This window comes from Somniosus microcephalus, chromosome 13, assembly GCF_052327205.1.
Source record: "Somniosus microcephalus isolate GS21.2 chromosome 13, FLI_Smic_1.0, whole genome shotgun sequence".
In the NCBI taxonomy this organism is placed as follows: domain Eukaryota; kingdom Metazoa; phylum Chordata; class Chondrichthyes; order Squaliformes; family Somniosidae; genus Somniosus; species Somniosus microcephalus.
Window position 1 is genome coordinate 10,530,161 of NC_140999.1, and position 13,891 is coordinate 10,544,051.

The 13,891-nt window shown below is 46.1% G+C and overlaps 1 protein-coding gene across 1 annotated transcript in view; it reads left to right on the forward strand.

Annotated features, from left to right (window-relative positions):
* LOC147108048 (thimet oligopeptidase-like) overlaps window positions 1–9,760 on the forward strand; it is a 36,078-nt gene extending 26,318 nt beyond the window's left edge. Inside the window, exons 9-12 of the mRNA XM_086004495.1 lie at window positions 2,019–2,205; window positions 3,539–3,673; window positions 4,516–4,652; window positions 6,143–9,760. Of these exons, the coding sequence (XP_085860621.1) occupies window positions 2,019–2,205; window positions 3,539–3,673; window positions 4,516–4,652; window positions 6,143–6,307 (624 nt within the window). The 3' untranslated portion in view covers window positions 6,308–9,760. The remainder of the gene's footprint in view (window positions 1–2,018; window positions 2,206–3,538; window positions 3,674–4,515; window positions 4,653–6,142) is intronic.
* The last annotated feature ends 4,131 nt before the right edge of the window (window positions 9,761–13,891 follow it).

Genomic DNA, 13,891 nt, shown 5'->3' on the forward strand with positions numbered 1-13,891 from the left:
TGTCAAACGCTTTACTGAAGTCCATGTAAACCACATCCACAGCATTTCCCTCATCCACCCCCCTAGTCACCCCCTCGAAAAATTCAATCAGATTTGTCAGACATGATTTACCCTTGACAAAGCCATGCTGACTATCCCCGATTAATCCTTGCCTCTCCAACTGGAGACTAATTTAGTCCCTCAGAATTTTTTCCAATAATTTCCCTACCACAGATGTTAGGCTCACTGGCCTGTAATTCCCTGGTTTATCCCTGCTACCCTTCTTGAATAATGGTACTACATTAGCTGTTCTCCAGTCTTCTGGTACATCCCCTGTGGCCAGAGAGGTTCTGAAAATTTGTGTCAGAGCCCCTGCAATCTCCTCCTTTGCCTCCCACAGCAGCCTGGGATACATCTCGTCCGGGCCTGGGGATTTATCCACTTTTTGGCCTGCTAAAACCGCTAGTACCTCCTCCCTCTCGATGCTAATATGTTCAAGTATGTCACAGTCCCCTTGTCCGATTTCTATGTCTGCATCGTCTTTCTCCATAGTGAACACTTTAGACACACCAAACACACTTACCTTTGCACTCGTGCATCCATCACTCACCTGAGCGCCGACATCGCGACCCCTCCAAGTCCTTCAACCCGACGGCCCGCCTGCTCTAACCTGGCGTGGTTTGGAGCCATCGGGAAACCTAGACGAAACCCCTCAAAATAGGGATTAGGCTAAAAACTGCCTGTTAACTACCTGTTAACAGGCAGTTAATTGGCACTAATCCCTTCCCGCCTGGTTTCGGCGGGTCCCAGTGCGGGCGGGTACCCGCCGCCCCTGAAACTTACGTGGGGCGGGGTTTTGGGCGGGATGGTGTCAGGACCCCCAAATTCGGGATTTTCCCCCCCACACGCCTGAAACCCCGCCTGACGGCGCCAGGAAAATCTAGTCCAATGTCTGTGAGTATCCTTGTTTGGTAACATAGTAACAACCTTGTCGGTATAGTATTTTGACAATACTTTGTCAATAAGAAGTTTATTAGCTGCTAGCTACTAAGGGTTAACTTCAGTGCTATTTACTTATATACAGTTACCTACTTATCTGTGTTAAGCAGTCTATTCTGTTTTCATAAGCATGTTTTTGCATCTTATGTAACATCTATTGTATAGTACTTACCTCTGTACAAAACATACTTTGTCTTTGTTTACAGTTTCACACTTTTATTCAAGTAAAGCTTCAAAACAGCACCATGCTTCTCGAGGAGTTATTTGAATGAGTGTTTAGCTGACTGGATAGCTGGACAGGAGTTACATCTAGTGAGACCAGTACAGTGAGGTATAGAAATGTGTGAAAGGAGCCATCAGGAGGAAGGTGCCCTTTGTGTAGTTCAAGGGCAAGATTGTAATGTTGCCACTGGCAGTAAAGAGTGTCTTAATAGTTGATTGCCTCGGTGACTCCTGTTGGTAACCTGGGCTTACATTTAGTTGCATATGACATGAAGAAGACCCTACAGGGTATTGTCACTTTTACAGTCAAAAATCTTCCACGAAAGGGACGCCTGTGCTTGTATTGGTGTATCTCAGCTGTTTGAACTCATCTCATAAAACACTGTCGAAAGGGTCCCCTGATTGCTTAGTTGGCAACTGCCCTACACCATGAGGAACAGAGCCAGCAGACCAGGAAGGTGCTCGGTTTGATCCCCAGGATGTGGTGTTAGTTGATTTCACCCAGGCTGCGGCCTCTGCGCGGCTCGGTTAGAGGGAGAGGGGAACAAGCTGCTACCGATGGTGATCCAGTGACTTCTGGTAGTTACACGCGCACGGGCTTTGGCTGTGGTGCCTGCCCTGGTAAAGCCTCTTGAGTGAGGTACCAGAGGGTGGCTCGTGGCTGGTAACTGTGGAACTGTAACCCATTGAGTCAGCACCTTAAGGAGAGATAGCGATGGGAGGCGGGGGTGTGGGGAGAAGTTGTTCTTCGTACAGTTAAACTGAACCCCATATTCCGTGAAGTGAGTTGATGCAGTGATCCTATTATTGCCCGATAGGCTGAGTTTGCCATGTTCAGTGGAACACACGTTGAGAGAGATTTTGTGGAGGCTCCGTCTCAGATGTTGGAGAACTGGGTTTGGGAGAAGGAACCCCTACTCCGGATGTCCAAGCACTACAAGGATGAGAGCATGATTCCACAAGATCTGCTGGAAAAACTCCTCAAGTCCAGGCTAGCTAACACCGGTAGGTATTGACACCATTTTTCACACCTGTGTAGTCTTACAGCAAATTAACAGGCGAGCAAAAGTTAAGAGCTCACAGGAGGTTTGCATCAAAGTTGACTTGCTTTCCCACTTTGTGCCTGATGCAGACATTTTGGTGATGGATTTATTAAAATGGCACTTTTAATAATGTGGTATCATCAGTGGGCACATGGTGTTCCTGTAGCTGACTACACAATAATGACCCAGAAATTCGGGTCGGGGGCTTCCCACGGGCGCAAGCCCCCGACCTGCGCTTACCTTGCGTGCCGGCCGTTGAGCTGTGGGCCTGCATGGGATTCCGATCCTGGGCCTCCTCCAACTGCCGGCGCGCAGTGCTTGCGTATCCCAGGGGCGCAGTTAGTTTGAAGCGTCCCCTGGGATCACATGGGCCATGGAGAGCCAATGGTAGCAGGGAATGCTTCATTCATAAGTTTGACAGGAAGAGCTGTCAAACCTATAAATACTATAAGCTCCAAAACATCACGAAATCTTCAAATAAATAAATTCTTCGGCAGCACCTCCCAAACCTGCGACCTCTACCACCTAGAAGGACAAGGGCAGCAGGCGCATGGGAACACCATCACCTGCAAGTTCCCCTCCAAGTCACACACCATCCTGACTTGGGAATATATCGCCGATCCTTCATCGTCGCTGGGTCAAAATCCTGGAACTCCCTCCCTAACGGCACTGTGGGAGTACCTTCACCACACGGACTGCAGCGGTTTAAGAAGGAGGCTCACCGCCACCTTCTCAAGGGGCAACTAGGGATGGGCAATAAATGCTGGCCTTGCCAGCGACGCCCACATCCCATGAACGAATTGAAAAAACAAGGGCCTCGGATTAGTTTGCCTATCACAGAAACCCCACAGTGCAGATAGAGGCCATTTCGGCCCATCGAGCCTGCACTGACACATATCCCACCCGATCCCCGTAACCCCTACACCAACACATATCCCACGTAACCCCACGTATTTAATCCCCCTAACACTAAGGGTCAATTTTTTATCATAGCCAATCAACCTAACCCGCACATCTTTGGACTGTGGGAGGAAACCGGAGCACCCGGAGGAAACCCACGCAAACACGGGGAGAATGTGAAAACTCCACACAGACAGTCACCCGAGGCCGGATTCGAACCCGGGTCTCTGGCGCTGTGAGGCAACAGTGCTAACCACTATGCCACCGTGCTGCCTACTTGCTCTTCTGATCACAGTGTTGCCTAGCTTGGGAGACCAAGGCAGGCAGGGAATCTAGGAAGAAGATTTGTGCTATTGCAAATTAACAAACTATTTCTCTCTCTCCTTCTTCAACAGGTCTCTTTAATTTGCGACAGATAGTTTTGGCAAAGGTTGATCAATCACTACACATGAGTACAAGCGCGGGTGTGGACGCCAAGGAAGAGTACGCCAGGTTGTGTAAAGAGATCATGGGAGTTCCAGCATCACCAGGTAACTGAGGAGAAAAACTCTCCTCCTCTGGCTTTGATGCACATAGAAAGAAAGAAAGACTTGAATTTATACAGCGCCTTACACGACTTCAGGACGTCCCAAAGCATTTTACAGCCAATGAAGTACTTTTTGAAGTGTAGTCACTTGTTGCAATGTGGGAAACGCAGCAGCCACTTTGTGCACAGCAAGCTCCCACAAACAGCAATGTGATAATGACCGGATAATCTGCTTTTGTTATGTTGATTGAGGGATAAATATTGGCCAGGACACCGAGGATAACTCCCCTGCTGTTCGAAATAGTGCCGCGGGATCTTTTCCGTTCACCTGAGAAAACAGAGGGGGCGTCAGGTTTAACGTCTCATCCAAAAGACGGCACCTCCGACAGTGCAGCACTGCACTGGAGTGTCAGCTTAGATTTTTGTGCTCAAGTCTCTGGAATAGCCATCCAGCTCAGATGAGCTACTGCTTTGTCGGAGATGCGCTACCTCAGCATAGACTGGGGATCAAACCTGGGGACCTTTCTGGTCTGTGTGGTGCAGACACTGACTTTGTCAACTGAGCCATCAGTGAGCTTCTGTTTATTGTTTGTTTGACGAGACCGTTTTTCCCACCCCACCCCGCCATCCCCGGCCCCGGCAAGGAAGAGGCTGTCATTTGCTCTGTGATGCAGCTAAATAATTAACCGTGTGCAGCACTGCATGTGTGTACCCGCTCTGTAACCTAACACAAACCTGGCTAGATCTCGCCTATGAAAATTTAATGAATATAATTTTAATGACTTTAGTTTTTTTTTAAAGAATTCAAGCAGGTGAGAAGATAATGTCATTGTTTTTATTTTTCAGGAACTAATATGCCAGCCACATTTGGGCACCTGGCTGGGGGATATGATGCCCAATATTACGGTTACCTCTGGAGTGAGGTCTACTCCATGGACATGTTCTACACCCGATTTCGACAAGAAGGCGTCATGAGCTCAAAGGTACTGATCAATTTTTACCCATAGTTCTGATTTCTGATTTAAAAGAAACCTGATAATCCAAATTTGTAACCAGATTGTTTTTACAAGAAAGGCTACTAAGTACTGATCAGAAGCAGGAACCCTGCCTGATTTTTAATTATTTTTAAATGTTGCCCTCCCTAGCCCTGGCTGCTGAGGCAGGTTAGATTGTCTCCAATACTTGGCTACAGTGCCAGTACGAGTGAACACCCTCAGGAAAGGGGGAGTGGTACCATTAAGAGTTGACAACACAGAAGAAAGCCATTCGGCCCATCATTTCTGGGCTGGCTCTTTACTAGTGCAGTACAAAACTAATCCCCCTAACACTTCTCTCCCCAGGGCCCTGTATTTTCCTCCACTTCAAATATTCATCCAATTTTCCCTTAAAAGATGTAGTGGCTTCTGACGGCACCACACTCTGTGACAAAGCATTCCATGATCTATCAACCCGCTATCTTTATGCAAAGAATATCTCCTAACCTCTCCCCTCACTCAGAGTGACAGTTTTAAGTCACTGACTCCCCAGCCAGAATCCTATTCACACTTTCAAAACCCTTCTAATTTTAAAAACTTCTATTAAACCTCCTTTAAGCCTTCTCTGCTCAGAAATTTGGAAATCTTTTGAACATGTTTTAGAGCAATTTTTTAAAACTGCTGCTCTCTTTATTTTGTCCAGTTGCATTCTGAATCTGCAGCCTGGTTGCAGTTGATTGTGGAGTTACATTACAACTTTTGTGTCGATGCAAATCTGTTTGGTGCACATTGACATGAGGAGTTATATTACAACTTTTGTGTTTATGCAAATCTGTTTGGTGCACATTGACATAAAAGTGGCATTATTACTCCAACGCCATGTCCCAATCTGAACGCACTAAAACCAGGTGATCTGTGGAATATGACTCCACTGTGATGCCAAGCCAAGTTTAAAAGGCACAGATCTTGTAGGCACTTTATAAAATCACTATAATCTTTTTAATGTTATGAGAAAGCAGGTACTGCAACTCACATAATTCCCAACATTAAAAAATAGTGCACATACTTAGAATTTATAGCACAGAAACAGGCCATTCGCCCCAGTAGGTCTATGCCTGTGTTTATGCTCCACCCGAGCGTCTTCCCACTCTACTTCATCTCACTCTATCAGCATATCCTTCTATTCCTTTCTCCCTCATGTACTTAACTAGCGTCCCCTTAAATGCATTTGTGCTGTTTGCCTCAACTACTCCCCATGTGCAGAGGTCTGCTGGCAGCCTGAGTGCAGCTCATAGTCAGCAGCACAACACAAGTTGCTGGATCCTCCTTCCACTTTACAGCTACCGCCCCCTTATTACAATATAATCACAGGCAAGTCCTGGTTTTCCTTTGTTGTGCACTCCAGTTATAAACTTTCCCAACCGGCAAGCTTATAATAAATTAGCACTTGGTGAAAGTGCAGCCTATTCACTTCTCCATTTTGTGCTCGCCCCCTCTAGGTCGGTGTGGATTACCGAAACTTCATTCTTAAACCGGGCGGTTCTCTGGATGCCGAGGAGATGCTGAAACATTTCTTGGGGCGTGAGCCGAAGCAGGAGGCCTTCCTTCTGAGCAAAGGGCTGACGGTGGACCAGGACAAACACTCTGCCCCTTCTGCCTGTTGAGGTTGTTCGTTTCACTGTGCATCGTGTCAGCACCGATCTCCTTCCACTGTGGCACGGGAATCTCTCCTTATCACGAATGGACTGCTCTGCAAATGGATTTTTTCCTGAATGTTAATTTATTACACAACTGCAGCGGGGTAACAGGTCAACCGCAGCTACCCCGAGTTGTAGCAGAAGCCTTACACTAAACCCGAAGAAACAAGACCGATGATAATTTATGTGAAATCTTTTGAATTGTAATCTCTGCATAATCAATGGGGAAAGAAGGTCTAAGGAAACAATCTCTTTTCACGTAAATAGACCCTTCACTGCAACAGTTGGGGTGGCGGAATTTCCTTCAGTGTCCCCGGGCTGCAGAGGGGGAAAATCAGCCGAGGTTGCTGCTCTTGATCATCATCCAGCGGCAACCCGTGCTGGATACTCTGTGTGTGAGGGTATTGAGTGAGGGCAAGATTAGGTTTGGTTGTGATGCCCTCTAGAGTAGGCTAGCCTGCCACTACTCACTGTCTACACTAACACGTGAGGCAGGGCTACTTAGGCAGAGGGCACTGTACCCCTAGGGGCATTTGGCACCTCCCGGAGAGATGGTGGAAGGAATATCCACTTCGTGTTAGTAATAAATATTTACCTTTTACAATCGCCAAAAAAGCAACAGAGGCATCTAAATGTCAGTGCGAACAAATTAATGGCCTAAGATTAGAACTTCAATATTTTATTACAGGTGCGAAGACTAAGGGGATGTTTTTGTGGAAGTGTGCTTGTTTTTTTTTTTACAATTTTCTTTCCCTTTTAAATTTTGCTCCATGATGAAAAGAATATGCAGTGTGTGTTAAAGGAATGTGGTTTAATCAGATGACCTTGGTGATTGACCAGAGTTCCCCGATGGCCCGGTGGGTAAATGTACTCCCCCCCGTGAGGTACTCGGCCACACCAACCAGGAGGGTTCCCAGTTTGTGCTCCACTGCTCTCAACTGGAGACACTACATTTGGTTTGCACACCTGGTTTATGGACGACCCCTGCTCCTGAATGCTATCCAACAACCATATTTGAAAAGCTGCTGCACAAGTGATGGGAAGAGAGCCTCTGCCGCCTGTGGAATTGTATCTGAGCATGAGAATAAAGGCAGACAATTAGAGAAGAAACCTAATTTGGGTTTAATAGTGCATTATATTCCTTTGCGCTTTGGTCCCAGTGCAACTGGAGGCAGTATGAGTGTGGGCTAACTGATTATATGTGATGTGGGTTTACAATATGCTTTGAACACTCGTCAAACTAATTTTTAATGGAAAAATAATTTCAGTAATCCGAAATTACACCGTCACACATGGGAGGGTTTCCCCTAACTCTGCCCAGGTTCACAATCTTAAAGCCGTGGCTTGCTCGAGGGCCACTTGGGAGTGTTCCAACTCACTGTTACAAGATGATGCGATGGAGGTTTGTGTCCATGCATCCTCGCCTGAGCTCCTGATTTCATATCTGACAGTTGCTGAATGTATTTTCTCTGGTCGGTGAACATTGGGATAACCTTGTCTCCTTTGGTGTTTTCTCACTTGCGAGCAAGAGGAGAGGGAACAGCGTTAAATCCCAGCTCTAACAACATCCCACAGCCAGATGTGCTGCAGATTAAGCCCCAGAGACACACTGAGCAGCTGGGGGCCAAATGTAGAGGAGCACATGTGGTCTTCTGGCAGCATAATGAGTGTGACTGCCGTACAGTGTGAGGAACTGAAACCACTGTGGAAATGGATGAAAGGTCTTCTGTGCAAGCAGGGTGTACAGTGAATAACCAGCGAGAATTAATTTTTTTAGTGGTCTGAATCGTGGCTTTTATCAACTTTGTCAACTTCTCAGGGGCAGAGATGCTAGAAAACATGCCCAGTGAGAGCAGTGCGCTTGTAATAAATCAGTGACACGAGATTTGACTGTATGTGATGCAAAGAGTTGCTCCTCTTTAAAAACATATAAAAAGACTTGCATTTATGCAGCACCTTTCATGACCACCAGACGTCCCAAAGCGCTTTACAGCCAATGAAGTACTTTTTGAAGTGTAGTCACTGTTGTAATGTAGGAAACTCGGCAGCCAATTTGCGCACAGCAAGCTCCCACAAACAGCAATGTGATAATGGCACAGTGGTGACTTACTTGTCAAGGGCCACAATTGCAACCAATATTTTTCTCAGACACTTCTGGGCTACCACTCCATAGAGTGATAAGGGATGTGGGTCTGGGCCTGTGATTTCTGTATTTTTAGTGGGACATTAGGCCAAAAGCTGATTTTATCGCACGGCAAGACAGCTAATAAGTGACTTCACACACACAGTTCTCGTCCATTATTAAAATCTATATACAGGAAACTTTGTTATATCCGGCACCGACGGGACCGAGCTGTTGCCGATCTATCAAAACTGCCAGACATACACAGTTAATGTTGAAGCATACGGAGGTTTTCATCTCCGTATCTGACAACAAACACTGTTGCTTAGCAACAGCTTGTAAACAGTCGGCCCGTACCTTGGAAGCATCTCTGTAGCTTAGCAACAGCTTCAGAGAGACTTTCCAGAGCCCGACTGTTGAAAACAAAGCCACGAGAAGAAAAAAAACCTAACAAAACGGCTCCTGATTTCTGCCGGTAGATCGAGGTTTCCGGACATACAACCTTCGGATAAACCAAAGTTTCCTGTAACATTGTCCTGTGACCTCCCCAAGCATTTTTGTGCCTTTCTAATGGTGTGGTTTGGTGACTATTAGCAAGAATACAGTTGGGAGTCTAGTAGGGTCATAACTGGGAATAATTATAATAAAGATAAGGCATGTTTTAACTAGATAAAATATATGCAACAACAAAATACCTAAGGGAGTAGCAGTCACGGGGTTTAAGAGTGATGATCTCACACTAGAAGGTGACTTTTGTAACCTCAGAGACTTGTACCAGACTTTAAACAAGGTGCGTTACATAACTCAGTAATTAGATAAAGTTTATATTGCTGCCAGTGTGGTGCTCAAGCGGAGTCCTACGACCTCCTATTTTTACTGTAGAACTGGTCCTGTGTTTTGCTGTGCCTCACATCTACACACTACACACTCAGGCCCCACAGAACATCAAGTCCTGGGCGCCATCGGAGGCACAGTATTCGCCTGGTTTACATTAATACAGCAATGGGAATACTGTGCCCCTGCCATTAACAGCACATCATTGATACACACGTGCCTAAATGAGCACTAGGGGAAGTACACAACGGATATGGAGCCCCTGGAACGCTGCCGTTCATTAAACACATGTACAATCCCTGATGGCTTGGCTGGAGCTTTATTGAGCTTTCTGTGGAACAAAATCTTAAATGAAAGGTAATTTGCTGAGGTTTTGGTGCACATGCGCAGAATGATGCAAAGACTGCTACCAGAAATGGTTCATATATTTTGGAAATTGATTTAATAAAACTAGATCACAGATAGATTTTGTGTGCTTTTATTACTTCAGATGTGGAAAGACAGACTTGTATTTATATAACACCTTTCATGATCACCAGATGAATCAAAGCAGACTGCGGTTCACCATGTGCGGCCTCTTGCATTGTTCCACGAAAGCTCGAGGAACAGCACCTCATCTTCCGATTAGGCACTTTACAGTCTTCCAGACTCAATATCGAGTTCAACAATTTCAGATCATAACCTCGGCCCCTATTACATTTTTATATTTTTTATCCACTCTTTTGGTTTGTGCCTTTCCCTTTTTTTTCTTCTCTCCGACATGGCAGCTGTCTCTCACTCTGCCAGCGCATTTCACACTTCATCTAGAGCCATTGTCTGTTTCTTTACCTGTCCTATTACCATCTCGTCTCGCCTTGAATATCTCTTAATGCCTCTTCTTTCATCCCCTCCCCCATTTCCCAGCCCCCAAACTGCCTTTTAATGTTTCATTTCCTGCTTTTTTTTCTCAGTTCTGAAGAAGGGTTTCGACCTGAAACGTTACACCTGTGTGAAACACCTTGGGACATTTTTCTACATTAAACGTGCCATATTAATGTAAATTGTTGTCATTTTTGTGTTGGTGCTGTCCCTCAGACATCCAGCAGAGGGAGTCAATATGTAATTTAAAGTTAATTCTCTGGGCACTGATTCTCCTGTATAAGTCTTTTAGAGGGGCGCTGTTGCTTTTGCAGTGTTGCAATGATATATCATTGCAACGACAGCTCATCAGTTAAATGCAACCACGTGGTGTTTAACTAATCCTTACAACTAGTAGGTTCCAGAGTTAATCCACAACCTATACTGAGTTCATTGATCAGAGATGGGGCAGTAGTAGTAATATAATTGTTCTCCGTGTCCTCACATACTGGAACCGCCTCCCTAATCCCCTCTGCCTCTCCACTTCCCGCCTTTGAAAAGATGAATTTTAGGAAGGTTTTTAATCACTTTTTGGCCACTGCTCCTAATCTCCTCATGACTCAGCACCTTTTTTTCTATTTTTTCCCCCTCCCCTCTGTGTAAAGAACCTTGGGATGTTTTCAAAGTTAAAGCTGCAAATTATTGTTGCTGATGAACCACTGGGGGAACACCAACACCTTTTCTTTTATGCAGAATCCTAGATGAAGATCCAGGACCCACCGTGCAGCACATTACTTGAAAAGAGTAAGAGGAGATGGGATAAATCAAGAAGGTAGTTATTAGATAGTAGCAAAATACTGTGGATGCTGGAAATCCGAAATAACAACAGAAAACGCTGGAAAAACTCAGCAGGCCAGGGCAGCATCCATGGAGAGAGAAACAGAGTTAATGTTTCAGGTCGATGACCCTTCATCCGAACTAGAAAAATACAGGAAAGGGGATGGATTTTAAAGCAAGTGGGGGCTGGGAAAAGGGGGAGGGGATGAAAGAACAAAAGGGAAGGTCAGTGATAGGGTAGAAAGCAGGAGAGATTGAGAGACATTAAGAGATATTCAAGGAACAAAGGATGGCTCTGGATGAAGTGTGAATGGCCCTGGCAGAGTGAAGAACAGCTGCCATGTGAGAGGGGAAAAAAAAGCCCAGACGAAAGTGTGGATTAAAAAAAAGAATATATATATGATAGGGGCCGAGGTTATGATCTGAAATTGTTGAACTCGATATTGAGTCCAGAGAGCTGTAGAGTACCTAATCGAAAGATGAGGTGCTGTTCCTCGAGCTTACGCTGAGCTTCGGTGGAACAATGCAAGAGGCCGAGGATGGTGAGGTCTGAGTGGGAATGGGGCAGTGAATTAAAGTGACAGGTCACCGGGAGCTCGGGGTCCCCCTTACGGACTAAACGGAGGTGTTCCGCAAAGCGGTCACCCAATCTGCATTTGGTCTCCCCAATGTAGAGGAGACCACATCGTGAGCAGCGAATACAGTATACTAGATTGCAGGAAGTACAAGTAAATTGCTGTTTCACCTGGAAGGGGTGTTTGGGGCCCTGGACAGTGGGAAGGGGGGAGGTATAAGGACATATGTTGCATCTCCTGCACTTGCACGGGAAGGTGTCGGGCGAAGGGGAAGGGGTGCTGGGGGTGGTAGAGGAGTGGACTAGGGTGTCGCGGAGGGAGCTGAAAGGGGAGGTGAGGGGAAGATGTGTTTGGTGGTGGGATCACGCTGGAGGTGGCGGAAATGGCGGAGAATGTGAAGGCTGGTGGGGTGAAAGGTGAGGACAAGGGGATGGTGTCAAGCTTGGGTTTCAGAAGCCTGTAGATCGTAGGTGGAAGGGAATACTTGGAGGACACCTCCAGTGTCATGACACTGGCCTCAAGATGACCATACAACATCTAGTGCTCGGAGAAGATGCATCATCTTACACCAAAACTACAAGGAGTTCTTCTATGAAATGTCAACTGTCATATTTCCAGTTTATTGCACTTTCCCTGTTCAATCTAACATGCTGCCCTCACTGTAATCATCACAGGCTGACTTTTACAACAAAAAGTGTTCCTAATAAGGCTGCTTTGATTAAGTACTTCCTTCTTGTTACTATTTTTAATGTGCTCTTAAGGATAAAAGATATAGTCACAACTCAAAGTTAATTTTTATATTAATTCACGGGATGTGGGCGTCACTGGCAAGGCCGGCATTTATTGCCCATCCCTAATTGCCCTGGAGAAGGTGGTGGTGAGCCGCCTTCTTGAACCGCTGCAGTCCGTGTGGTGAAGGTACTCCCACAGTGCTGTTAGGCAGGGAGTTCCAAGATTTTGACCCAGCGATGATGAAGGAACGGCTGAAATATTTCCAGGTCAGGATGGTGTGTGACTTGGAGGGGAACTTGCAGGCGTCGGTGTTCCCATGCATCTGCTAGCCTTGTCCTTCTAGGTGGTAGAGGTCGCGGGTTTGGGAGGTGCTGCCGAAGAAGCCTTGGCGAGTTGCTGCAGTGCATCTTGTAGATGGTACACACTGCAGCCATGGTACGCCGGTGGTGGAGGAAGTGAAGACGGTGGATGGAGTGCCAAAATACCCATTCTTCATGTATAAGTTACTTTCCCACTTAAAAAATAATGTCCCGGATCTGTTCACCTCAGCTAGGGTTGATGGCAGGGGAACTACAATTGGTCTCAATTGGGTAGGAAAAAAAATGAGCTGAGGGACCCTGCTGCTGACTGCTGTCTAGTGATCCACGTCAGGGAGTACATGCATGTGGACACAGGCCAAGGGCAGGATCACTTGTTAAGATGCCCCCTGCAGTAGTCAAATAGCGCATTGGCATTCATTTCACTCACACATGCTTTGGAGAGGATCAGTCCACCAAACCATACCCCAGTATGAGTCAGCCGTGGCTCAATGGTAGGGGTGGTGGGGGTGGGGGGGGGGTGAGTAAGTGATGTGTGAGTAAGTGAGCTGTGGCTCAGTTGCTAGCACTTTCGTCTCTGAGTCATGAAGGTTGTGGGTTTAAGTCCCACTCCAGAGACTTGAGCACACTCCAGTGCAGCACCGAGGGAGTGCTACATTGTCAGAGGTGCCGTCTTTCGGATGAGACGTTAAACCGAGGCCCCGTCTGCTCTCTCAGGTGGACGTAAAAGAGCCCATGGCACCATTTTGAAAAAAAGCAGGGGAGTTATCCCCCATGTCCTGGGCCAATATTAATCCCTCAACCAACATAACAACAAACAGATTATCTGGTCATTATCACATTACTGTCTGTGGGAGCTTGCTGTGCATTAATTGGCTGCTGTGTTTCCTACATTACAACAAGTGACTGCACTTCAAAAAGCACTTCATTGGCTGTAAAGCGCTTTGGAACATCCGGCGGTTGTGAAAGGCGCTATAGAAATGCAAGACTTTCTTTTCTCTTTAAACATTTCCGAGATGTCTAGACACTCAGATGATGCTGAGAACAGATTCATTGTAAAGGGTCTTGCCTCTGAGTCAGAAGATTGTGGGCTCAAGATTCACACAAAGGGGCTTGGGTCAGTTATTATTATCGGATATATTTGACATTGCCCCTTTAAACAGAATTTCTCCCGTACAGCAATGCCCAGATCATTACTGTATAAATTTACTGTAAGAGGCATTGCTATTTAGGAACATATTTTCCTTGTTACTAACACAAAGCACACTCAGAGTGATGCAATGCTTGGGCAGTGATC